General features: G+C 32.7%; 1 protein-coding gene across 1 annotated transcript; it reads left to right on the forward strand.

Moving 5' to 3' along the window:
• The first annotated feature begins 69 nt into the window (after positions 1-69).
• On the forward strand, positions 70-26,477 carry LOC114874365 (allatostatin-A receptor-like). Its single transcript, XM_029183565.2, has 6 exons — positions 70-1,694; positions 4,339-5,058; positions 6,500-6,629; positions 9,225-9,491; positions 11,123-11,371; positions 25,690-26,477. Exons 2-5 carry the CDS (start codon positions 4,619-4,621, stop codon positions 11,369-11,371), a joined length of 1,086 nt encoding a protein of 361 aa, XP_029039398.1. The 5' UTR covers positions 70-1,694; positions 4,339-4,618; the 3' UTR covers positions 25,690-26,477.
• The last annotated feature ends 832 nt before the right edge of the window (positions 26,478-27,309 follow it).

Genomic DNA, 27,309 nt, shown 5'->3' on the forward strand with positions numbered 1-27,309 from the left:
GCATATAAATAATATTATTTGAAATCTTTTTTTACTATCTCAATGTATTAATATAGACCAGATCCTATATTTTTCAAATAATTTATTGCGATTTCTTTGAATTATGTTGAAAGTTACGAATTATGAATTTCTCAAGTATTTTGTATAAAGTTGTTTAATTTAGAGAATATGGAATGTTGCTTTAAAATTTTATTTTCATTTTTATTCTATGAAGAATAGCTAAATTACTATACGAAGGTACAGTCGCGTGTCCATTTTAGCGACCGAGAGAGCAGATCGATAAAATCGTGTGGAACTGTGTAAGGGTGCTAGATGCCACTTGCACCCTGTCTGTAGGAATAATCCTACATCCCTGTTTCAGTCAAACTCGAAGACGATATTTCTTCAACTCTGTTTCTGCGATCCCCACAGTCGAGCCGCATCCACCGTCGGTTGCGTACCTCCCTCGTTATTTTCAAAATACAATATTTCGTAAAACGCGTCGATTTACGATGAAAAATTATTAAAAACTTTACTTCAACAAAAGTGGAATACAAAAATGTAAAAATTTGTTTGTACTCCATTTGAATATTTAATTATTCAAAAGAAAAAGATATTTTTTTTTTTAAATACCAGTGTAAATTTCTGTGGATCATCTTTGAGTGAAGTGTTATTAAAAATTTTATCAAAAAGAAATTAAAAGAACAGTATTTTTAATTTTGACGTCAATGTTTGAACACGTGCACTCATTTTGTGTGAACTCTTAATTTTCTAGTATCAATTGTTTATATTTATGTTTTAATCAAATCCTCTCATGAATGAAGAATTTGGTATTCAGAATTTAAAAACAGTATGATATTCACGAAATTCAAACGAAAATAAATCGTCTTTTTCAGCGAGAAAGTATCTTTCTAATATTTTCTATCAGTCACGTGCTAATTCCAAAAATATAATTTAGTCAGTTTTATATTTGTAACAAAAATTAGATTCAGAAGTATCTCAGAACGCGAGGAAACTTTCTTGTATAATATAATGGTAAATCAAAGGAAGTGACTGAAACGGTTTAAATATGTCCTCATGATACTTTACAAACGTTCCATCAATTTTTGACATTTGTCGTTTGTAACGCAAGAACATTGAATCAACCGTGACCCAGAAAAGTGGTAGACCGAATACAAGTAGCCTGATTTTCTCGTGCTTAACACGTTCATTAAATCAAACTTTTGCATTCAATAAAAAGAAGCAGGAGAAAGTTTTGTTGTTTGATGAAGAAATTTGTATTTCAACGAGAAAATCTGAAAAGCTTTCCATGATCAAACAAGTTCCTTTTTTTTTTTTAATTTTCGTACTGGAAAATTGATCCAACACATTGAACGATGTTTTGTTCGATCAACTATTTAAATGTTGATGTTTGACAATTTTATTTGAAGAAGAAAGTGCGACATTTGATTGTGTAAACAGCGTGCGACGATTTTCGTGTGGAAAAAACATGCGCTTGGATGTTCTCGGTCTATCATGTTATCGGCAACAAAAGTGGTCGAGCGATGTTCGTCGGGAGGATATTTGTCGAACGAGACTCGCAGCAATTAGCAGCGGTTGGACCAGCAATCATGAATCGATCTATCTGCATCAGTTACGCCTTATCAGGCTTAATCCGTTAAAAGGAAGGGCGGAGGATCGTTAAAACCCGTTGATATAAGCACGTGAGGGCCAAGGTAATTAAATGAAGATAGTCATAAATTTCATTAATGGTCAGACAAGATGGTGTAACGAACTACAACCAAAAGTTATGTACTGTATTATCGATCTATTGATCGTCAATTGTTATCACAGAAATATTGGGGAAATTGTTCTAATTGTGGTTAATTGATCTGTAATTAACTTTGGTCCGAAGATGTCATTAATTAACTCTTCAGTTTAACTCTTCAATTCTTTAGCATTTATTATTTTTAATTTATGAAAATAGCAAATTGAAAGTGTCAAATGACACTCTTAGCGAGAAAATGTTATATTTTCAAAAATATAACATCCATCAGAGAGTAGTGACAAGGTTACGCGGTTTTCTAATTAGAATTTGTAATTAGTGCAGTGATGGGGTTTCCTGGGAGATTGAAAATCTGTTTCTAAATTACGTCATTTCACGCTCCAAAATTAGAATTTTCCATTCTTCGTTTGAAAATTTCATGCCACGTTTAGAATTACTTTTGATTCTTATAGAAAAAGAGTAAACACTTTTAAGTATAAGAAAGAACGTCCGAATAATAGGCGTTCTACTCTACTTTCCTTTTACGTAGAATCGGACGGTTAGGGAAAAAGAAGCGTGGACGTTCCGACTAACGGAAAGTTACGAGTTTGCAAATTTACATTATCCTCTTCTGCCGCTGTAAAATTGAATCAATTAATCATTCTCGGGAGAAAAGGGAGGAAAATTTGAGGAAGACGGCCGGGATGCGTTGTAACAGTTTATAACGCGAAAATAAAGGAGTAAATTGAAAGAGGAAGCTATTTCACTGTCCATGTAGCACATTATGCCTGTGTGTATAGTTACCTCCTTTTTTCTCGGGGTATAAATTTATTATTCAAAACAACGCTATAGATCAGAGGCGCGTTGGAAATAGTGATAAAAAAAACGGATCTATAATTCTTCTGGTCATGAATGCGTATTTGCAAGTTTTTAACAGCGAAACAACTGCAATCGATTTAAAAATGCAATGGAAAGTGAGATAAAAGTACCCTAGCTGCTGGGACATCGTAATTTTTTATATCTACCATGGAACGCGAAAAATGAAATATGTATCTCGAATAAAAGAATCGTATTCTACGTGTAGAATGTTTATATCATTTCTATTTTTTTGTTGGGTATTTAAATTTTATTTTGAAAGAGTTTAATGGGTATTTTAGTATTCTGTTCTAACATGCCCATTTTGGATATCTAATTTTTTCTAATACCTTTATAGTAGGTTTATAATTGCTCAAATGAGGATCAGGGTTAAATAAAGAGTTCTTTTAGCGAAGGTTTGGAAGTGGGGATCGCACGTGCTCTCGATGTGACCTGAATTTTGATCAGTCAAAATGGGTCGATTCCTGATTCTTTCTTTGAGTTTATTGCCGTTCATTATCACATTAGTAGTTCCTCGGAAATATAGAAAGGAGGGACAATATGTTATTACAGAAAATGAATTACAGTACTTGTTGTGTTAGATATATTAATTAGGGTACTTAGATATTTCTTAGAATTTCTGTAACTCGATAAGAAAATGTAATTTAGGAAAATCTAAAATTACAAAAAATTTGTATACAATATTAAGATATTCTTAAGATAAGCTACCATCTTTAGCAATTTCAATGTCAAGTCTTAAATAATTCAATGTGGATCTGACAGACGGTGAATAATTTCATCCCATTAGAAGCTTATAGAGACCAGGTGTTCTTCAAGTATACAAATGCACAGCTTCATCTTATTAAGAACATTTTCATTATCTGATGTCAGCGGCGGATTAAGGGACCCCTACTTTCTAGAGGGTCCGTTTTAAACCTTCCATTTACCGTGTTAAATAGTATTGTCTGAAATCCTTCTTTAATGTTGCCGTTTTATTATTTAATTTTATGCAGAATAAATTTCAATTTTTGAACAAAGTTTATCAATCAAGGATGTCCTAAAAAATTTAATATCCTAATAGCAGACCATAGAGAAACCCGAATTTTTAATTTAGTCATGTATTCCATATGATTTTTACATTCCGAATTTTACACTATTCCTCCAAAAATTATTATTCCAATATATAAAACTCTTTCGTTTAAAAATTATACATTTAACTATCCTGATATATATTTTGTAAGTTTGAGCATATATTATTTTAGACTTCGCTATTCAAAAGTTAAGTAAGAAACTGTTTCGAGGCTTCTTATAATTGAGCTCCTAGGGAATCAGTCGCCACTTCATCAATTAAAAACTCATTAGCAATTTACGATTAACGAGATGGACGAAAACTTATAGTCTCATAAATGCACGCAAAATTAGAAGTACACCGTCTTTATGTTTGTGCTAAATCTTACATCTGTATAAGGATTCCCTCTGTTTTGACTGAGTTTAAGCTTTGTGTCTCTGGATAATTTAAGTTTCCAGTTTGTTGCTCAGAGTGATCAGACTATTCCTTTGCATAAGCGAAGTTGATTTTGATTTATTATCATTGGTTGGGCCAGATCCCAGATGTTACTTAGAGCGTTAAAAGTTTGCTTAAAACTTACACAGTAGTGCAAAAACAATTAACCAGAAATATTTAGAATATGAATATTTATTTTAATTCCAACTGTACGATTGCCAGCAAGTTCTAACATCACAATTGGTTTGATTTTCAGATAGCTGAAGAAAAGAAAATAAAAGATCAATTAATCAACGAAATTTTGCAAAACAATTCCTGGATGTCTCAGAAGATGTGCAATATCGAATTGTATTTTTTACAAAGCATCGAAGTGAATTATGTAAATAAGAAATGCTGACAATTTATCATACACAGAAGAAGGTGTAATTATTGAAATTCTTCAAGTAATCAAAAAGGATGAAGAACATTTGAAATGTATCCATAGATTTGATCAGAAGATCTGTTGTAATTGAACTTTGAAGCTTTGAAGATACAGGATGCTTCAAGAGATGGAGATGCACTTGGAGAAAATTATCACTAATTTCACGAATACTTCGCACTCGATGTACGACAACGAATCGTACGAAACCGACGAGGATTCCGAGTTCAATTTCAATCGTCAACAAGTGGAGAGAATCGTCGAAGTGGTGGTACCGATATTTTTTGGCATGATCGGTATAGTTGGACTCGTTGGGAATTCTTTAGTGGTGATCGTGGTTGCTGCTAATCCCGGTATGAGATCGACAACGAACATTTTAATCATCAATCTGGCGGTGGCCGATCTGTTGTTCGTCATTTTTTGTATTCCGTTCACCGCGACCGATTTTGTGTTACCATTTTGGCCATTTGGAAACGTTTGGTGCAAGATCGTTCAGTACCTTATCATCGTCACTGCCTATGCCAGCGTTTATACCTTGGTTCTGATGAGCCTTGACAGGTGAGTTTTATTTTTTAATAATAAATTCAGGAATATAAGGGAATTTTTTGATAAAGGACCATTACTATTTTGGAACAGATTTTGATATGCACAATGTTTGATTTCAACAAGGAGCCATTCAATTTGTATTAAGAATATTTATGAAACGTTTTACATAGTTATTTTCACCAATCTTTAAACTTTAAATTGATATTCTATAAGAGCCATTTTATGGTACTTTATGGAATCAAATAGTGTGAGATTTTCTATGTCTCGAAATTGCTCATTGTTTGCTATAACTAGCAATCAGCCATTTTGTATTAAGTGTATTCATAAAATGTTAACGTGGTCATTTTCGTGAAATTTGAAGCTTCAATTTAATGTGCCATAAGTGCCATTTTATGATATTTTTATGTCATGAAATCGTGTCACACTTTGTGATTTTACGAACAGCAAATTTGAGATAGCATGTTAACCGATTGCATTAAAATTTGGCTATCATTATTATAGACGTTAAAAATTGATTTTTTAATTCAATTCATAGAAGCAAGACAATGATTTAAGTTGTTTGAACTTGACAGAATACATAAATCACAATGATATGTTAATCGTATGCTAATGCAGATGTCCGAAGGAAGAGATTGCATAACAAAATTCGATTCGCTACGTAACATGCAAGGATGTAATCTATTCTTGCCTCATAGATATCAGCAGTATTTCCGGTTACGTTTCCAGATACCGTATGGTGTGCAGTAATTTAGACTGTGGAATCACGTGCTTTGTGTTGCACGTGCAAAAGAATCTTGATTTTCCTTCGAAATCTGCTACACAGCCACTTTTATTCCTTATAAGAACTTTCTTCAAGCAATTTTCTCACCTTTTATTTTATTGTTTTTTTATTATCATTTATAACACTCATTGTGGAAATATTTTACAAGTTCAACATTTTCACTTAAAATATTTGAACATATTAATAAGTTAATAAATAATGAAAAATAGGTTCTGTAGCTGGTATTGTAAGATAGTTTCATCATAGTTAACCACATTTGGAAATGAGATTAATATCATATTATCATAATATCTCTTCGTTGATTATACATTCTGGGTATTTTGCGCGAATAATGACATTCGTTAACAAATTATACGTACCCGTTCACCTATGGCATAGTTCTCCCGTCACGAAATTGCAATTAACAACTAGGTTAATCGCGAGTCCCTGGCAATCTGCATTATTCAATTCATTGGCGTTTATCCAAATCAGTTAGCATCAATGATGCTCTATTCATTTCATTTAGCATATGATTCGCGAGATATTTTGAAAATACACAATAATTAGACAGAACGTTACACATGATATATAATTTTAGGCAGTTTTAATAATTCAAGATTTTTGATGGTTTCTAAAAAATAAATATTAATTTCTTTTTTGTTTTTATTGACAATTTGCTTTTCTTTGTTACAGGTACTTGGCGGTGGTTCATCCTATTACCTCAATGTCATGGAGAACTGAAAATCACGCGATCCTCGCGATTTGCATCGCATGGGCGATGATTTTTGCAATATCCACGCCTGCCCTGGTTGTTCATGGCGAGGTAACCCACTTATGTATACATAATTGCTATGCCCTGCATGAATTTTTTTCCTAACACACGTGTTATGTAAATATGCATTATACGTTTTAACTCTCGAACGACGGACCCTGGAGAGAGCTTCAATTTTAATTTAATTCCGTATTTTATATTATTCTCGCTTTTTAAATTTTACACTGTTCCTTTAGAAATTATTCTTCCATTATATTACACTCTTTCTATTTAAATATTTTAGATTAATATTAGATTCAAGGGTTAGTATTTTTTTTCTAACTTAACATTTCGTGACACTGAATCTTAACACCTTGTTATGTGAAATATTATAATCTTGATTCTTAATTTTAAATATTATAATTTTCACATAATTTTCTCAGTAATTTCTTTTATATAAATATAAAATTACAAAAGTCATTAATTCCATAAAATATGCGAGCATCATTGCGTTAAGAATTAAAAACTTTCTCCATTTGGCTTGAAAATTAAATTACCATTGGTTATTGATGATCCACACGATATTAAATCAGTTAATTCTGTCTAAATTTATGCCATCATTATTTGTCATTGCCAGTTCGAACCAGAACCATTTTATAGTGCGTATATTAATCTCCCAGACTAATTCCTTTCTGTTATCGACCAGTGGAATTGGATTCGATATTTCAGATAGGATATTTCCGTCAGTTTTTTCTTTTTTCATTGGCACGCAGATTCGGTTTGCCGCGGCCAAACTGTACGAACGCGAAATATTCTCTCCAGCACCGGTGATAGTCTTTTTGATTCACTCCTTCAATCCAGTTATTCGTTATCGATATTACCGATACGATCAACGAGGGGATTTTGGTGCCATAAAATGATTAACAATTGGATTATCTAAATTCCATGAAGTTCTACGTTTAACTCACTTTTTCACGCGAACTATGAATTTAAAAAAATAGGATATCTTTTTTTATTATTTGACTGGATACAGATAATAGAAATGATTGTTTTTGTTATTTGATAGGCGTGTTTAATAGACAGTTGAGAAAATGGTAAAAATGATCAATTAAAAGATAAAAAGTTAAATAAACCTTTCCCAATTAGTATTCCAGTAATGATGCTAGAAAATTTAAGTGGTTCGAAGGAAAATTTCACCGATGTCATCTATCCTGTTATTCCCCAATGAGTGTTCTCACTGTAATTACTTTCGGATGAAATGAACGCAGTCAACTGGGCAACGTAATCGCTCTACTAGAACGTTCGCTATAATGTTGCAAATTTGAAACCGTAACATGCTTTTGTTTCCGGTATTTTATGGGTTACTATAATGGGGATGATTTATAAATCACTTGATTTTCTCGTTATCTTTGCCTTATTTCCTATTACAAATTAACAGATTGGCTATTGTAAGAGTCACTAATTACTACTACCACTCATGACCGTAATGACTCGTGCCACAAATTAATAGCTTCGTTATTATATTAATCCTCGAATGGCGGACCATGGAGAGAGCTCCAAGTGCATATGTTATGTAATTTTAGATCACGATGGATCCAGGCTCCCCTGTTCAAGGGTTAATAATATAAACTGAAATATAAAATTAAATTATTTTGTAATTAATATGTTGACTGGCACAATAGTCAGCCATGAAATTGGAACGGAATCCAAAATTTAGCAATTTTCTAATTTAAATGGGCAGATCAAAGGGTAATTGATGGCAATATTTCTGAAATGTGTAGATCGCGATACACATAGCAATCTCTGTAATAACGATTGTAGTTCCGTTGAATATCTCGATGTTCTGAACTCATTGTCCTGCATTATGCGATTTTCCACGATTCCGCTAACGGAAATGGCACAAATAACCGTCCTTAACACGATGAGATCGTTCTATCGCTATAGCCTCACTGTATTTTAGTTTCGTTCGTGTAACACGTGGCATTTGACACGGTATAGAATTGCAAATAACATTGCGCGTTTTGTAAATCCCTTGGATATACGCTTCGGTTTAATTCAAGCATTAGCAAAAGGAATTCTATGGACGATTCAGCCATAAATCCGATGATACGCGAACGACCCAACAATTAGACTAATTCTGCAGAATTGCAGCTGGAGATATTCTTTCACTTGGAAGAAATTTCCCAGTTTATTTCTATAAAAAGCACAATAAAATATTATGCTAGAAGATTAAATACGTTTTATGAATAATTTATTAGGAAAAAGAAAATTATAGATAACAACTGTTTCCTTGCATAAGATAATTCATATCATTTTTAATTACAACTGGACAAAGGTTCTTGCAGGAAAAAATTTAATTTTCCATTTAAAAAGGTGAGGTAATTATAAAGTGCACATGCATTTTTACACTGAAAAATGGTCCGTTGTCCAAAGGTTGAGGTACAAATTTACTACAGTAGTACATATGTATATTGTACATCAAAGATAATTTTCAAAATTAACAAAATATATTTTTTAAATCAATTCAAAGAACAAATTCAAATTTTCTAATATAAAAAGAAAAGGTCCTGGAGACACGAACAATTTTTTCCATTAATGGCGATTAACGTGTTAATTGTAATGTTATTAATTATATGGATTATCTTGTTATATGTAGGATTGTTTTAGTTTCAGGACGTGGACGATTCGTCATCGGAGAACCTAACGGCTTGTCGAATTCTGCCACAGTATAATTGGCCTATCTTCCAAATGTCGTTCTTCCTGCTGAGTTACCTGCTGCCACTGATGCTGATATGCTTCTTTTACATTTGCATGCTCGTCAGGCTATGGCGCGGGGAACGCGTCAGCGCCGAGAGTCGACGCGGAAGAAGACGAGTTACGAGGCTGGTGCTCGTCGTAGTTGGCGTTTTCGCCTTTTGTTGGTGCCCTATACAGGTTAGTATCGCGACGAACGATCTGACACACGTTAACATGCGTGATAAAACTCAAAACCCTGCAACCGTGAAATTTTCTAGCCAAAGCTTTTAAAAATAGCAAATGGAGTTTCTTTATTAAAAGAAAGGGTTAAATTAATTTTATGTAATGATAGGAGTGTAAAATGATTAATGATGCTTAAATTCAAATTTGGGCAATTGAAATTTTTAAGTTAAAACTTTCAACCCCTTAAAACGTAACGCAAGAAGATATATTAACCCTCTTTGTGCTCTTGCAACTTTAAATTACCACATCAAATTTCTGTTGTAACTTTGTAACTTTCAGTTATTTTACTATCCTCTGTTATAACCATTGACGTTACTTGGATCTTCTTCTGAAGTAGGACAAGTTCCCTTAGAAATTTTAAAACTTCTGAATTTTACGATTTTGAAACTGGAGATTTGTAATTTTGGAATTCTGAAACGCAAGAAATCGAAAATTTGGAAGTTCTTGAATTTTGCAATCTTAAAATATAAAAATAGCAAATGTCCACATTTTTGGGAGAGGCCAGTCCAGATATTCAGGGGATCCAGGCTCACCCTGGCTCAGATATTGAAATTTGGGTCATAGAAGATGAAATAAATTTGACGGGTTTCTTGGAGCGGCAAAGGGTGTTGAATAATTTGTCGAACAGAAAATCACGGTTCTTGTAGCATCATATAAATCAAGGTGGTGTCGATCGAGAATGATGACAGGGGATTGAATAGCATTCGTGTGTTTCGCAGAACGTTTCGGGGGAGACTAACGATAGGAAAAATTTACGACCGATACGAGCTGAATGTAATTAACTGGTATGCTATTCGTGTTAATGGAGATGGAAGATAAATTGCAAAAGGAAATTATAGGGTGAAATTCGGTAATACGGGGGGTGTTTCGTGAATAATGGGGGATATAGGAATGAGATTTATCGACCTGCTGTTCATTTTTAATCGTTATCACCACCAGACGTCAAAACATCTCTTTTCAGCTCTATTCCCAACATAATTAAATCTTAAATGCTTTGCTTAAAAAGATTCGAGTTTTTTTTTAAATCAATTTTATTTGAAATTTTTAAAAATATTTTAAAAGTCAAATTTTTAATTTTGCTTTGTTACGAAGTTTCTTCCACTGAGTTGCAAAAATATGTTGATCCACGCAGCAATGTTTCAGTGATACAGATTAGTATGTTTGTCACTCTTTTGTGTCAAGGAAAAAATGGAACACAGCAGATCGTCATTTTCTATTCGTTTTGTCTGTGATTCCATCATGAGTGTTGCATTTCTCACGACGCTGCAGAATATCCGGTTTGCCTGCCACGTTTATTGAGTTTTCTCTTTGAAATACTATTCTTTGAAACTGCGTTGGTCGTGTATTGAACACAACAGGAAATCGAAATATTGTGATACAATAGAGAAGACAAATGCTAGCGGAAACTGGTTGCAGATCAATCACACATTTGACCTCGAGTACGGAGAATAAATATACTCGTTTCTTGTTAAAAAAATGCATAGATTCTAATGATTGTTATTTTATTTTCAGCTTAAAAATAAGGGAATCCTTCCTCTGTTACTTTATAAATTAAAGTTATTTTGTTGTTTCTTTTTTTGCAACAGGTAATCCTGGTAACAAAGTCACTAAACGTGTATCCATTGACATCAGCGACGATAATGGTGCAAATAGCCAGTCACATTTTGGCATACACCAACAGCTGTGTCAATCCTATCCTCTACGCTTTCCTGAGCGACAGTTTTCGAAAAGCATTTCGAAAAATCATTTACTGTAGACCTCGGCCCGATCAAAACAGGCAACTGGGACCATTGACGAAAACTACGAGAGCTGCCAGTACTGGTGACATCCTTTAGGTGAGTCATTTTATTTATAATTAATATTTTTATTTTTATTGTGAGAACAAGAAACGTTTGAGACGTACCGTAAATTATTTTGATTAAAAAGTAGCGGTTGAAAGTTGAGTAATACTGCTGAAGATTTCTAATTACGTGGCCAAGGTTAATTATCTAGAGAGCAATTAAAGCTCACTAAGATAAACATTTTTATCTGTGATACGAAATTTCCTTTTGCCAGAAGAATTAGTTAAACTATCCTACAAAAGTTCGTTCTTCCTTCTTCCTTTTTAAAATCTAAGTAAAAGGTATTATAAATCATGTCCGTTGAACATTTTTTCCTTTAAATACAGCGAGATTTTCCTTCTCTTTAAAATCGTGTAATTAAAACGAGGCTTATTCAACCCTAAGGCGATCGATCAATGGGTGAAGCTTATTTAGGGGGTTGAAAAGAATTTGTATCATTTAGAATTTTTTCTAAAAAGTTAATCAATTTTTTTTTTCTTTGACACGTGGTTTTATATTTAAAAGGGTATCCTTTGAGACAGTTTGTGTAAGTTATTTTATTTAAAAATATTCCAAATTTTAAAATTTAGAGAACATTTCAGAATTCCAAAATTCTATAATTCTGAATTTCTAAGATCTTAAGGTCCTATAATGCTAAAAATCCAAAAGTAAAACTTTCTGAACTTCTAAAATTATGTCAAAAATGAACATCCAACTAGAGATATTTCCTCAAGATGCGCTAGCGTACTTTCTTACAACTCCTTTTTACCTTTACTCCTCGTCACCTTCCAAAAGAAAAATTCTTTTGTATCATGGACGAGCTGAGAGGCTTTGAAAACATGTCTTTCTTTCTTCGCTTCTTCAGGCGCTACTTGTGTCGCTGCAGGCGTAGATTGTCAAATCGAAAATGCAAAGCCATCAAGGCTGTACTCGTAGGAACATCTGCGTTATCCTAGCTTCGCTCTTTACCTTCTGTAAATTATGCTTCTCGTTTCGCTGCAATTTCCCACATTTTCCAACTCATCTCTTAAACTCCTGCATCATCTGTGCGTGAAACGTTGAAATTATCAACTTTGATCATCCTGACGATAATAAATAAATATGACATTTTTGAACTGCCTCTGATGCGAGTTTAATTTACCTTTGATGTTTTTCCAATTACTGGTACATGAATATTGGCTGAACCTATGATCAATTTAAGGAAATGAGGATGTCAGCGATCGAATTATTTAATTTTTTATTAAACAAAAATTATGTCACAACGTGTCTTATCAGTTTCTACTGGTGCACCCAAGGTGTTAACATTTTGTACAGATGTAATTTCTCTGTTTCACTTTGTTCATTCTTCGAAATGTCTTCGCGGTTGTTTAACATCAATCACAGAATTCCCTGTACAAGAGGTAGGGAACATCAGAAGCTCCAGGGTGGCCATTGGGGGTCGGCAAAGCACCGAAGCTTTGTTTCATTCGCCGGTGGAATAAACGCAAACGTTGCTTTCTTCCCTTTTTCTTCGTTTATCCGCGCAACTTGCTACGTTCACAATCTTCATTCTTACTGATAACCGTGTACGATATAACTTACATCGTGGAAACTCGGATGTCTGGTGGTCGAGGAATAGGTAGGAACATAAATTACAAAAGCGTGCACATCCGACCGAACTGCTCCCGGAGGTTTTGTACGATGAGAAAAGGGTAAATGGGTCTTGCGTAGGGGATGAAATTCGCAGGGAAATGGGGTAGAGGTAAACGTTTCTTGATGATACCCCGGTACATTTCTCTACTTTTTTGGCAAATACCGTTCGCATTATAAGGCAATTTCAGAAGGGAAGCTTTTTTTAGAAATCGGATATTTTTGGGGATGTTCTAAATATTATATTTAACCCTTTCGACTCCCGTATTTCCCATTTCGAAGATTATTTTGCACTTTGATGTGCTGTTGTCAATAGTTACCAATCAGAATTAGTATAATAACTCATACTTTTGTCACATATTGTCCTCCAGCGGGTCGTGAATGGAGCTCCGTCATAAGTCTTTAATTTATTATGTCCAAAAATATTGAATTAAATTTGTTTGTTATTGCTCTTTTTCCAAATTGCATTTAGAATAAATTTCAATTTTAGACTCAAGCTTACTAATCAAGGTGCCCTTAGAAATTTTAATCCATTTCTGCAGTAGTGGAACCACATCCCAAATCATATTTTTCCCTATAAAAAGTTATGATGTTTAGTAGTACACGAACTATATGAAATGAGATGGTTTAAGGAATTCGAAAGTTTTTTCATTAGAGCCCAGGCAATCGTGTTATGCGATGTATAACTTTCCCGAAAAAGGAGGGAATTCTCAAAATTTGCTGACTCGATTAACATAACTGAAGCAGAGATGAAGCATGTTCCGCATACTGATAGCAGAACACGCCTCTGTGGAAATAAAATCAACATTAAAGTGAAAGAAGGTTTCGGATCCTCATCAACATAATCGAAATTTAAACGAAAATTTGTTGCTAAAGAGCCAGGCAATCGATACTGTATAAAAAAAAACAAAAAAATAAGTATTTTCCAATGTTACCGTAGGAAAAGGAAACTCTGTTGGAAAATGATCGGAAATCAGATCGTGTTCGGTTAGATGGTAAAAGGAAAACGGCGCTGTACCATAAATCAGGATGAGAGTAGACACTTAAGATCAGATTACGGTGAAAATGTGCAAATTGAAACGTGATTGTTTTAAAACACCAACGAAAATCCGTTTAGCTCTGGAAATCCTTTCTCGGATACAGTTCGTGCAATTTGTAATTCAAACGTGGGATCAAATTGTTTCTCCGGTATTTCCCTTTCTCTGGAATTGAACGAATCGTTCGATTGACTTTCCCAAGTTAAAGTATCTACTGGACGGGAAGACAAATTCCTTCCACGATCAATTTCTCGCCGTGTATTACTTCGTAACGAAAGAATTCCAAGTTGGAATTTCTGATGATTTTTCTTAACAGAGCTTAAAATAAATTGTTTATTTTTTATTTAAAATATTGTGTCGGTGGTAGTAAAGCAATTTAATTTAAATTAGAATTTTGTTTTAATAAATGATGGCTGCACATTGGATTAAAAAAATTGTCTAATTCAGTAACTAGAGTAATTTATTATCCTGGAAACAGATTCATTCATTACTCTGGTTGAAATCCTACGTGAAATACCTGGTCGTTGCATCCATTCTGTTTCCAAAGCAGCCACCCTTAATAGACCCGGCTACAAATGTCTCTACAAATCGCAACAAGCGTAAAATAACCAATTAAACTTCGTAACCGGATTTTCACTGAAAACATAGTTCACTTTCTTAATCACCAAACGGTGTAATAGACCAATTCTCTAAGGTCTAATAGCGTTTTAAATATTTGATCAAATTAAATTACAGCAGTCCATCGTTCAAATCAAATTCTAAGTGCTGTACTATTTTATTAATTGTATTTGAAAAATTCTAAGGAAACCTTATGTTGTAAACTAATGTCGAGCATGAAGGAACATTTAGTGTCAGCTGTAGAATTCTATATCTTTACATTTGTCGAGATTAATCTTCGTGGATGGAAGGTGTGCTCGATCTCATCTCGCTTTTAATGAGATTTTCTCGAACTGTTCGGTCAAAATCAATACAGCCAACTTTTTCATTGACGTATTCGTGGGAGATTGATGGGGTTGCTGATGGTTTGGCGTTAAACAGGATACTTCCACTAGATATTGATGAGATCCCTAAGGAAGTACAGTTGTTGCCCTGTCTTGTTTACAAGTTAATTAGGTCAAATAGTAACGTAAAACCATTACTCTAGAGTTCCTGTTTTTGTACTTTATGTGACGATGGAAAGTACTTAAATATGTTTAGAACATGGTCAGTTGATCAGGAATATTATTTGATATTTCATTCTATTTATTATTTTATGACTGTATTAATTTTGTTTTTTAATTAATATCTTAAAATATTGTAGAATGATTATTAGGCCCTTGATACTACCAGGCTCCAATTATTAATTAAACTCGTTATAAAATCAAATTTAATATTTTTTTGTGTTGGGTGGAAATTTATTTTTGGACCACACTATATTATTCATTTTGTTTTATATATTTTGATAATATTTAACTAGAAGAATTCAAAAATGCAAGTTTCAGCTTTTGAGATTAGTTTGACGTCATATTGGCTTCTATCTGTAATCTGATTCGTCCACAGAGAAACCTAATTTAAAAGGTACATCTATGGACGAAGACATTTGAATTATTGTCATTTATTTTGAATTATTTTATGATAGCAAATAGCTAACATAAAATGTTATGGTTGAAATGATTTATTGTCCACTTTCGCATACTATGAATACATAATAATTGTTTGATTTCCGTACCCTAAATCGATTTCTTTGGACCCTTGAAAATGACCACTTGCCATATATCATTCACGCTCGACGAGAGAACGAAAATGAAATACAGTTGAGGAAGCAATATCGTTACTCTTTTATCAAACATTTGTGATTGATCGAGTGGGATGAGCAGAATACGAAAGCAGCAGTGTCGATTCTTATGGACGGCACGATGAAGGAACATTTTCAGATACCAGGTCAACCTCTGCAATTCTACTTTTGAATCCACGGCTAGATAATAAGCCGTGGTGAAGAGGGATGAAACCGAGGGAGAATGGTACTAATTTTGGAAGTACTGTTCGCTAGATGCTTGGACTTTTCAGGAGAAGGTCGTAACAGAAGAAGAAAAAAGGTATCCACTTTTTTGCGGATTATCTTCTCTCTGCTGTGGACCTTTTTCTCGCGAATAAGTTTCAACCTTTTCTGGTTCATTACAACATTGTTTCGTGCTACATTTCTGCGTATAGTGGGGAGAAATGTGAAAATGTTCTTGATCTTTTGTTCGACAGCTTTGTTCTCGTTTCAGAATAGCCTTTTTTTAAATTTCTAATTAGTGTTCATTAAATTCTGATCATTGTTCCATAGTACTCTTTGATAGTTCAAAAGTTATTTCAGTGACCGGAAGTCACTGTCTTTCTCCTTTGACATCCTCTCTGCTTAATAAAACGGTCATCGAAGTCGTCGAAGAAAGATCGAGTTATGAGAGAGGAAAAAGAAAACGAAAGAAGGTGAAATAAATAGACGCCTGGAGCACCGACACGAAATCCTCGCCACTTTAATCTCTCTCGAGTTATTTCCACGATGACGGCTCCAACTCGATTTTCTTGTTTATGAAATGTTTTCAAGGGCTTCGTATTATGCTCGGAAATCTTTTAATTACACCCCATTATTATTACGTCGCTTTCAATTTTCAACTTCAAATCCTTTTTTTATGGAAGTGTTTCACCCGATTATTAAATATTTCAGCATTTTCTATCGTTGGTTTTGTCATTCTCTGAAAATTCACCAAACGATCTTTGCATTTCAGTTCCATTTCCAAGCACGGAGAAAACTGAATCTCTGGTATCACGTTGCAAGCCAACGTTTTAGGGGCGCGATGTCGTTATTTTTAGCTCTCCGGGGGAAATTTGTCACAGGAAATGGTAAGACAGCCAAGATTTGGTTGTAAGCTTTGTTACGTGACAGCAAGGGAAAGATTTGCCGTTCTTTTTTAAACGCGAACCAACGATTTTTAAACCCCTCTGCTATTGTTTAAATGCTGGAATAATTTATAATTCAGTTTATACGAGTCTTATTCGAAATTTGAATGAAGAAACAAGGTAGTTTTATTGAAGAATAGGATAGTCTTATTTAATGAAACATAATTTTTGTATGAAATATTCATTTCTTGTAGTGGATGATTTAGGAGAATTGTTTCATATGATCGAATCGAGGGTCCCACCCCCTCTGTGTATTTCATCATTTACATCGTATTAAATGCCAAATACCACCCGCTGGTTACATTTTGATCGTAACATAAACCGTGATTTCTCTGCTGGCGACAGTTATTACTGCGTTAACAACTGACCAGCAATGGACTCGTGATATTTCTACGCCCAATATCCTGGCTAGCTTACGAACAATATCGATAAATTACCTGAAAAATGAGTTTCGTTTTCTTTTCTCTCCACTGTCCACTTTTATTTATGCATTCTCATGTCGGTGCTCTAACGTGAGTGGAAGACATAAGTTTCCCATGTTATGAATTCGTTGTCTAACTTTGGTCAACATAGTGGTTAGTATTCTTTCCATGTTCTAGGTTCCATATTATTCTTTTAACTCTTACAGCAGAGCCTGTAATCTATATCTAATGTTACATTTTTATATTTTTATATTATACTTCTAATATATGAAAACCTTCTATTTAAAAATTTGAGTGCCTAATTTTTGTCAATGATAATGATCAGATTGTGATTTGAAAATCAACGGAGCAGAATAAAATAGGATATATAAAAAGAAATATAAATCTATGATTAGTAAAGAAATATCATAATTTTAATGAACAAAAGTACCTCAAAAATAGACGAAAACAAAGGTCAATAGAAATCGAACAATATACTTGATTGGAAATAGAATAACATTGATATGACATCACATTTCCATGAAAAAACTGGTGAAATGTTCTCTCTCAAAAGGTATCATTACAGAATACATCTATACCTCTCTATACGGCCGCTCTTTATACGGCATTTCGCTATAAAAGCCTTTTTTAATTATGGCCCTTTTTCGATTTACGGCTCACAATGTTTCGTTATACGGCCAAAAAAGATGCTGTACTTTTATTTTTATGTAAGTATTTTTATAGGAAATAAAAAGGATAAAATGCTTTATGGAGTAAAAAGTATATTATTTTATAAAAAATTGAAACAGATCCAATTGAATTTCTATGGGTTTGTATCAAAATAATTGATTCGTTATACGGCTTTTCGCTTTACGGCAAACTTTTCCAGAACGTATCTAGGACGTAGAGCGAGGTATGGGGGTGTTCTTTTAAATTAAAGATAGATTTGATTTCACAGAGGATGAGCCAATTTTTATTTTATTATTTTATAAAGTGAAAGACTTTATTCTACACGAATAGAACTGGAAGATTAATGAACGTAAAGTAAATAAAAGGAGATGGAAAGTATAAGGATAATAATTAATCTTCTTTACGTACTCCCATTCCGTGACTCTGCTCTTTGGTTTTATTACTAAAAAGAACATCTGTCTATTTTGCAGTGATTTTCTAAAATCCACTTTAGTTTTTTATTTTAATACCCTCAGTTTAAGATTTTATATTATTATTTTTCGGAATTGCAATGATTTTTCTTTATTTTTATTGGCGTAACTGCAGAGGGATCAGGGTGGGCCTTTCCAAAAAAGATTTTAAAATTCTAAGATTCTAAAATATATTACTAAAGTTCCGAAATTTTGAAATTCTGAAGTTGTAAAATTATATAAATGTGACCCACCCTATTCAAAGACCTTAAAAACACAGACATTAACAAATGTGTGAAATAAAATGTAAAATTACAAATCTGTTGAAAACAATGTTAGTATTATTAAACTGTTTTTATTTCATCAGAAATTGTTTTACGATTTTTAAACATACATTACAATGATTTTCTTCGAACAATCGCGTATTTTGCGCGAAACAGAGGATGACAAAAGCAAGAAATCATCAAAACGTATATTCAAAGGAAATCTGGTTGCTTTTCAGTAGAAGCATGCAATGAAACATCCGCGAGAACCGTTTGTTATTGTAGCTTCATTCAGCAAATGCCCCCCATGGTTGCAGTAAAAATAAACCATAAAAAGTAAAACGTTTGTTTTAGAAAACGCAACTTCAGTGATGCTGTGCAATATTCTCCCTGCTCTACACAAAAGATTACGTTACGTGTATTCTTTTCTGCAGCAGGAATTTTGTAAAAATCACACAATGCTTGTTTTAATGTTTATAATTCCGACGCTCGAAAATACGAAAAGAAGCAACGTTTTCACACTTCATGAGGAACTTTTCGTTAGAAACGAAAACACTCTACAAGTAGTATATTTCTCTATTTCTATGCAGCACTCTGAATGTAAAAATGAATGATGAAAGAAATGAAAAACAACATAAAATAAAAATTTGACTAGTGTGAAAAAAAAAAATAAGACAAGTGCAAAGTGTTCTGTGATGTTTAATAACACTAACATTGCCTTATATTTCATGGGATTTGTGGTTCTTGTAATTTTATTTTTTATTTAATACATTCTCTGTTACCTTCATTATTCCTTGTTTAGAAATTGAAAATTGAAAATTACCTGAAGTATTGTAATTTTTTTATCTAATCATTGACTGTATGACTAATCAGTTTCTGCGAGGTTGAACAAAATTAAGTGAGCAAACTGAATCATTAATTATTGATCATCAGATTGATACACTCGTTGACACTAAGCAAATAAACGTGGAGGGCAACGTTGTCCCATTCGTGTCATTCTGCAAACTGTAATCGACGCTGTGTATACATTATGAATATTTTATAACGATATTATACTTTTCAAAAGATACAAATGAGGGTATATTTAACGTACCGTCAGAAAAGCTAGGAATGTGAAATATTTCATGGGCGAGTGATAAAATTGATTCGAAGCTGGTCGATAACGCTAATCGGTTTGAGTGTTAGGCAAAATACTGCAGGAAGCTTTTAATACGATGAAACAGGGAAATATCGATCGGGTGACACGTTTCGAGATCACTGAAATGCGGGTTTGATTAAAGTGCGTTGCCTGTTTAGCTGTGTAATTTCGGCGATACTCATAAAACTCGAATGGTCGAATGGTATAGGTTTATCGTCGATTTGAAGTGGCTATGGCAAAACGCGAATCACCTTCCATTTCTCTCGACGCCCGCGGCCAACTTTATTTCTTACGAGCGCAACATCTATGAGACATAAAACCGTAGCACGGTAATAACCTGAAGTGTCGAAACTGCGGGAATTATACTCGATACACTTCTCATCTTTGCTCTCCATCAATAAAATTCACTATTTTATCCGCTGCCTATTAAAGTACCCGGAGTAATTTGTCTCTGTTTATAAATAATTAGCAGGTTCGCTGTCGTGCACGCGAGATTCCGGGTTCGATTGTTAAGGGGATTGTATCAGGAACACATTTTATTATAAAATTACTTGAAAATTTATTTCAATATAAATTATAGTAGTACCTAGATATTTCTAAATAACATACTAAATATACTAAATAAAATACTAAATCATTAAAAATATGATAGATTAATTTTCAAAATAAAATCATCTTTCTATTTTCTAAAATAAATCAATCGAAAATTTATCAGATTCCAAATCACCCAATTCGCTCGTTATTCTTCTGTGTCGTTCGAGACGACTGTAATATAAATCATTACAAGATCTTAGTAGTTCCATATTCGCTTTCCGGCTTATTTTCGTCGCTCTTCTAAATTTATCGCCCGTCTCTCAGAATAACTCTTCTCCTAACGAAACATTCGAACCCACCTCTTGTGTCTTACGAATTGGTTCTTAGCTTTCTGTCATTGTCTTCTTTGCTCAGCAGATTTTCTCGTCTACTTCTTGAATGACTGAATCCCCTTCGCTATTCTGATATTCAAATTCTGCAACCAATTACCATTTTTATTCTCTTTCTTTCTTAAATATTAATTAATGAAATAGCTGGCATCACTAGCATACTTGTGGCTTATTGAAGAATATGAATGGTTTTATATTGGTTCAAAAATTAGTAGGAAATGAAATCAAGGCACAATTCGTGAGAAATTTATAAGAAATTGCGTTTGAAGTAGACTTACCTGGATTGTCTGGTCTCTAGAGGATAAATTCATTGGAGAAAATTGCGGAGGATTGCGCGTGTATGCTTCGCGGAGCGTATAATTCGCGAGCGGAAAGCTTCTTCGTGGAATAAGACTCTGGGAAAGTCTTTTTAATATACACGTATTTGTACGTTCATGCTTGGAGTTAGTTACTTTGAAGATTGGAGGCATTTTATTCGACACCAATAATTAGACGAGTTGGAATTCATAATTAATGAATAGTGGCTGGGACACGAAATGCATGAAATTGTGCCGTGATAATTAGGAAACTCAACTTGGAACAACTTGTTAGAAATCGCTGAAATTAATTTAGCAAGTTTTCCACTCAAATGGTTATTCTTAACTGTTAAAGTAGATGGATTAAAAATTATTGGATTTTATATAAATTCTATAGTAATACAATTTCATGACATAAAAGTTTTATAAAATACTAATTGTCATATCAATTTGAAGCTTAAGGTATAATAAAAATAAATACGTAAAAGTTTCAGCAATTATCTGAATACAATTTCAGTGGTTCTTTATTACAGCAAACAGTTAATTACATAATCTATTAACAGATATCCAATTCCAATTATTTGTATCTCAAAATAATAAAGAAATTTTTGATGAAAATTCATTTAAAAGAAAAATTACGGTATATTTGTCGACATAAAGTTAAAAGTTAGAAAAAATAATTAAGTAAATAAAAATATTATTTTGATTATAATAATAGCAATTAAACGAACGAATATAATAATTGCAATAATTGTAGCAACAATTTTAGTAACCATTGTAGTCGTAAAAAACATCCTTCTCCTCAGATAGCCATGGAAATGTAAATGGTTAGCATAAATGGTTCATTTCAATGCAAATGCAGCTTACCGTGTGCTCTGCAGTTGCATCAATTTATTTTGAACTGCACTACTTACAGAAAGAAAGCTATTGTTACCGGTATAAATATAATGAAATGACTTTTTTTTTGGACTTGTTAACGGAAACTGCTCAGCTATTACTTAAATTTATCTCACAGTTTTCTAGTCGAAATCCGAAATGAACCTAAGAAATATTTCAAATAGAGAAAATTGGAAGATTCTGTTCAAATTACATTAGTATTGATTAATTTCGAGCGATAGGATAAAATCTATCGTGACCCACTTACAAATGAATTTTAATTCCAAGTAAACACACAAATTTTTAAACAAAGAAATTTCATATATTAAGAAATAACATTCTAATGGGTAGAATAAAATTTCAAAAATGAAAATAAAATTAAATTGAATTCGTTCCTGTCACATTCACTTTTACGGTTTGAAAATATTTGAAAAATATTACGAAGGAATTATTTCATAAAAATGTTCCAAATATTTTCTAGGAAATTTTTCTCCGCGTCATACATTGTATAGGAGTGTAGGCATTCACTTCATAAAATGAAATTGTAATATCAAACAAATTGAAATATGAATATGTCTGCAATCACTTCCTGTTTAATAAAACACTAGATAGAGCAAGTAGATTTCAATTATAAACAATTGATCTGTGGTATGTACTTACTACTGGTGTGTACTGTGGTATATTCTTTATATATAGAGTTCAGATTAAATTTATTTTGATAGATTCTTGAATGAAATTCGGGAATTCCTTGTGGCAGAAATTAGAGAAGCAACAGTTGAGACAGGTTTCGCATAGAGAAAACTGTTTGTCGGCTGACGAGTTTAACTCTTGAACAGCGGAGTTTGGGTTAATCGTGACCCAAGATTATATTTCTATTTCTTATTTTACGATCTATTTGGATCGTTATGTGATCAGTTCGTTTCACAATCGAGATAATCTAAGAGACCCTCGATGAGGCTATTCTGCTTATATCATCAAGAAATTCCCTTTGTATACTTATGTAATCAGACCAAGTAATTTTACTATGGGGAAATGTTTTAAGATTCGAATCACCTTCATATTTTAGGATTCTTTCCATTTCAAAGGAGGAAATGGAAGATAAGGTAGATAAAAAAATGTATTATTAGAAATAATCTGAATCTATAATAATTGTATCAAGGAAATCGTAATGTTTTCCATATATAACACTTTTTTTTATACAAAAGCGCATGTTGAAATTTTATGCTTCTTTAAAAGCACTCATATAATCCATAAATTTTGTCAATGATAAATCAAGGTTTTAGTGACGTGAATAAATGGCCAATAATTCACACACTTAGTCAGATATTGTAACAAATGTCAGAAGATAATATTGAGGCTGATTAATCAGGTGCATTTTTGGTTTCGTGTGAGTGCCGATTTATCTTATTTTATCTTTTAATAATACACTCCTGTCAAAGTCTATTAATTGTGTATGTGCATTAGGCTATCATTTATCATTTTAATAAATTTTAGAAACGCAATTTATTCAATAAAAGGAAGCAATAACATTTCAATTACGTTAAAATTATTAAAAGAATTTTAATTATTAAAATTACTTTCAGTATTAAAATTAAAACAGTAACATTTCTGTATTAAAATTATTAAAGGATAACTTTTAATAACTTCTACAATTTTTATATATTAAAATAAAATTCATTAAGGAATAAACTCATAAAGGCAATTGAATTCTAGAATGAGGTACCTTTTTAATTAAGTACCTCCAGAATTTCCTCATGAATATTGCATGCCTTTCTATGCTATTTTTAACTCACAATGACAGAACTAAAAATAAGTTTCCCATCTCATTTTCTAAGTTATAAATTATTTCTTTAGATATTACTTTTCTAATATATAAAAGTCTTTTTATTTACAATTTTCAGTGCCTAACTTTAATTGAATCATCATTGTATACATTTCATTTCTCGTTATAGATGTCACGTATTCATAACTTAAATATATGGCTTTTCTTCTATTGCCATTATTATTTACTTTGTATGTATCTACAAAATCGTTTTGAATCAACTCGAATTGCTTTCGATTTCTTTTGATAACCATTTGATTGTAAGATTTCATCCGTGAAAGTCTTTACTTGGGGTAAACAGAAATGGTCGAAAGGGAAACGGCACCACCAAGGTGGTCGTGCTCGTAAAAAGAGTAAACGAATTCACATGGAATTAACGTTGAATGGGGAAAGTAAGGGGTGCCGCCTAATGGAAAGTGCTTGTACTTAGCCAGGTCACGAAATAAGTCATCTAAAAATAGGTTACACGTTCTGGTTACTTTTATCACTACTTCCTGGAAAATGTCAAATCATATTTCACTTACTTTTTCAATTATTAATTTATAATATTTTGGGTACAATGGTTCCTAGAGGACTGAGTGCCCGGAGCGTTTACCAATAATAATACTAATAATAAAATTTATAATATTTCTCCTTGAAACAATCGAAATTCAAAGTTATAAGCCATCAATTTTATATTTTAATCCACTGACCATTAATTTTCTAATTTAAATTTTTAATGAGCTATCTCATATCACCTAACAGTAATTATTATAATGATAACAGTATTGTTATTTAAAATTTTTCTTTTTTGCTTTTTAATTACTCAATTATATTAAATTTGAATTACTATGGCAGTGAACTTGTGAATGATTCTCCGGGACACAAATGGTGTATTGATAAAAGTTCCTATTACAAACTGAAACTCACCCTATTCGTGTTTAAAAACCGTCAGAACGACCCTTTGCTTTCCCCTTCAGCCAAATCGTGTGTTCGATAGGATCTAATTTAGAAGTTCAGTGTGCTCGCCTCGCCATTGTTCACGGTGTCGGAACCGATAATCAACCCTCCTTTCTGTGGTTTACTATCGGGGGAAAGAAAGTGTAACATAAACGTTTCTCATTCGAGCGAAATTTTGCGATCTTTCAACGTTGTAATTCTGGGTTAGGAGGCTTAGCAAAGTAGGCCGAGCCGTGGAACTGGTGGAAAACTTCACTCGACGAGTATAAGAGGGCCTATGGTACATACACCACCCTTTCTCTGTCCTCTCTCTCGTCGTCGTATTCCTATTTCCACTCCTTTCCTGTTTTTAGTTCTACCTTAGTCGCTCGTCTTTCCTCCACTTTTCCGTCATCGATCCGTGTACCCATCATCGAGTCAGCTCGCTGCTGCCAACACTTTCAGGCTACTTTCGTCCGAGATGACCGTTTAAAAATTTCAATCGTCCCCAATTTCTTGGTAAAATTCAGGCTTAAGGTTGTTTTTCTGACCCACTTTCTGCTCAGTCTTCTTACATAATTGATGAGGAAGAAGCCATCTGTAAGGGATGACTTATTGTGTAATTTTTTTTCTCCCTTTCTTTTATTAATTATTCGTTACCAACTGCTATAGTTGAAATAATAATATTTGAATTAACATTTTTTTCTTTTATTTAATTACATATTAATTACAGCATACTTCATTAGAGACTCAAGACTGATTAATAATGATCATTAAAACCTTAAATTATTTCAGATCCCTTCCCACACCTAAGAATCCTGAAAATCCAGCAGTAGAATAATTTGTTCATTTAGAAAAATATAATTAGAAATATTTCAGCATGCAGTGATTACCAAGAATAATTTCAGAAGATTTTTGTTTGATTCATCTAATCTTGTATTTTTTTCTGTCATGTTTTTACTGTTTCAGGTCACAGATCCTTCGACGGCGAATTCGTCCAGTACAGCACCTTTTATTTATAAATTTAAAGGATATCCTCGATATTCTATATTAACATAAGATGGGATGATTGTCGTGTGATTTCGTACATACATTTGTGTCTAATCGTAATAACGATCATTTTTCAGAAGAAATAATAGTGAACGTTTGATCTTTCCAATTGGCCAATTCAATGAATAATTTCTTGAACGTGAAATGAATTGAACAGATATGTCATAGGTTTCTGTTTTAATTAATATTTTATACAGTCGTGAACCTCGTAGGGTTTACACTTACATTATAAAGAAATTGTGTACATAACGCTTGTAAGTTGGCAAAAAAAAAATGGTACGATTGAATAATAATAAGATTAAAAGATATAGTTAGTAACAAAAGTTCAAACGATTACTAATGTAGAATTAAAAAGAGAGATTAATTAATTGTTTGTTCGGCGACTATAAAGGTGAAAGAGCTTATTACCATCGATTCAATTTTACTTATTAATTTGTTTCTTTCTCTTTTTTTTATGGAAAAAGGGTTCTTGGAAATTCACGGATAATGGTAGATGAGCCCCTGCCATTTCCGTGAAACTAGGAACAAAGTAAGGATGCACGTTTCGAAAGTAATTTTATTCACGACGCGACATGACAGTTTGTTTTCCAGTGAAACATCGTAGGTTTAAGGTTGTAAGTTTTAAGGAAGCTCGGAGAAATGTCCTCATACAAGTTGTAAAGTACGTATATCAATAAAGACGCTGATGTGGTGCAATAAATTATCAACTTCTTGTTTCACATGTTTTATAAATTGTTTCTCTCAAATCATAAACCTTCTCTACTAGAATTTCCAACGTCCCTGAGTGCTCGAGTGAATGCAAGTTATATCATGTTGATATTTTATTTTTTATTTTAGGTTTGGAGAATGATTGATTAATAGAATGAATATCCCTTTTTAATATTTCAGGTTCTTCAATTAACCCGTTATAATTTTTATTATTATTTTATTTGTATATGTGCAGATGTGAATATTTCAGGAGTGGAGCGAACTGTATAAGTTGTTTTAAAGTAATTAGTTTTATTTTAATTATTATTTTAATTTAGTATTATATAATAATTTTCCATTATTATTTTTTCGAATTTGAAATCAAATAGAAAGATGCATTGTTATATTAGTAATAATAAGATTTACAGGAAATCTGTGATGGACGAAGTAGTATAAGTCAATAATTAATGATGCATTGCATTGAAATTCTCAAAATCGAATTTATACCTCTACAACAATTACATTACCACTTCAATTTAATATTACGCTATAATTTTCCTTTATTATTTTCTATAATTCACGATTAAATAGTTAAACATGCTCGTAGATTAGTAGTGAAACAATTTACACGATACCTATTGTGCACGAGGTAGTATAAATCAATAATAAGCGACACACTGCATTAGAATTTACCAAATCGAATCTAATGCTTTTACTAAATCATAATTTCTCTTTATTAGCTTTTCAAATTCATTGTTAAACAGTAAATATTGCCATTATACTAGAAGCAAAACTATTAACAGAAAATCTATGATAAAGCAAGTAGTACAAGTCAATAATTTCTGACGCATT

The sequence above is a fragment of the Osmia bicornis genome, chromosome 10 (assembly GCF_907164935.1).
Source record: "Osmia bicornis bicornis chromosome 10, iOsmBic2.1, whole genome shotgun sequence".
In the NCBI taxonomy this organism is placed as follows: Eukaryota; Metazoa; Arthropoda; class Insecta; order Hymenoptera; family Megachilidae; genus Osmia; species Osmia bicornis.

Coding starts and splice junctions, on each gene's coding strand:
- LOC114874365 (XM_029183565.2), top strand. CDS start 4,619: ATGCTTCAAGAGATGGAGATGCACTTGGAGAAAATTATCACTAATTTC. Junction 6,630..9,224: donor CCCTGGTTGTTCATGGCGAG/GTAACCCACTTA, acceptor GGATTGTTTTAG/TTTCAGGACGTGGACGATTC. Junction 9,492..11,122: donor TTTGTTGGTGCCCTATACAG/GTTAGTATCGCG, acceptor TTTTTGCAACAG/GTAATCCTGGTAACAAAGTC.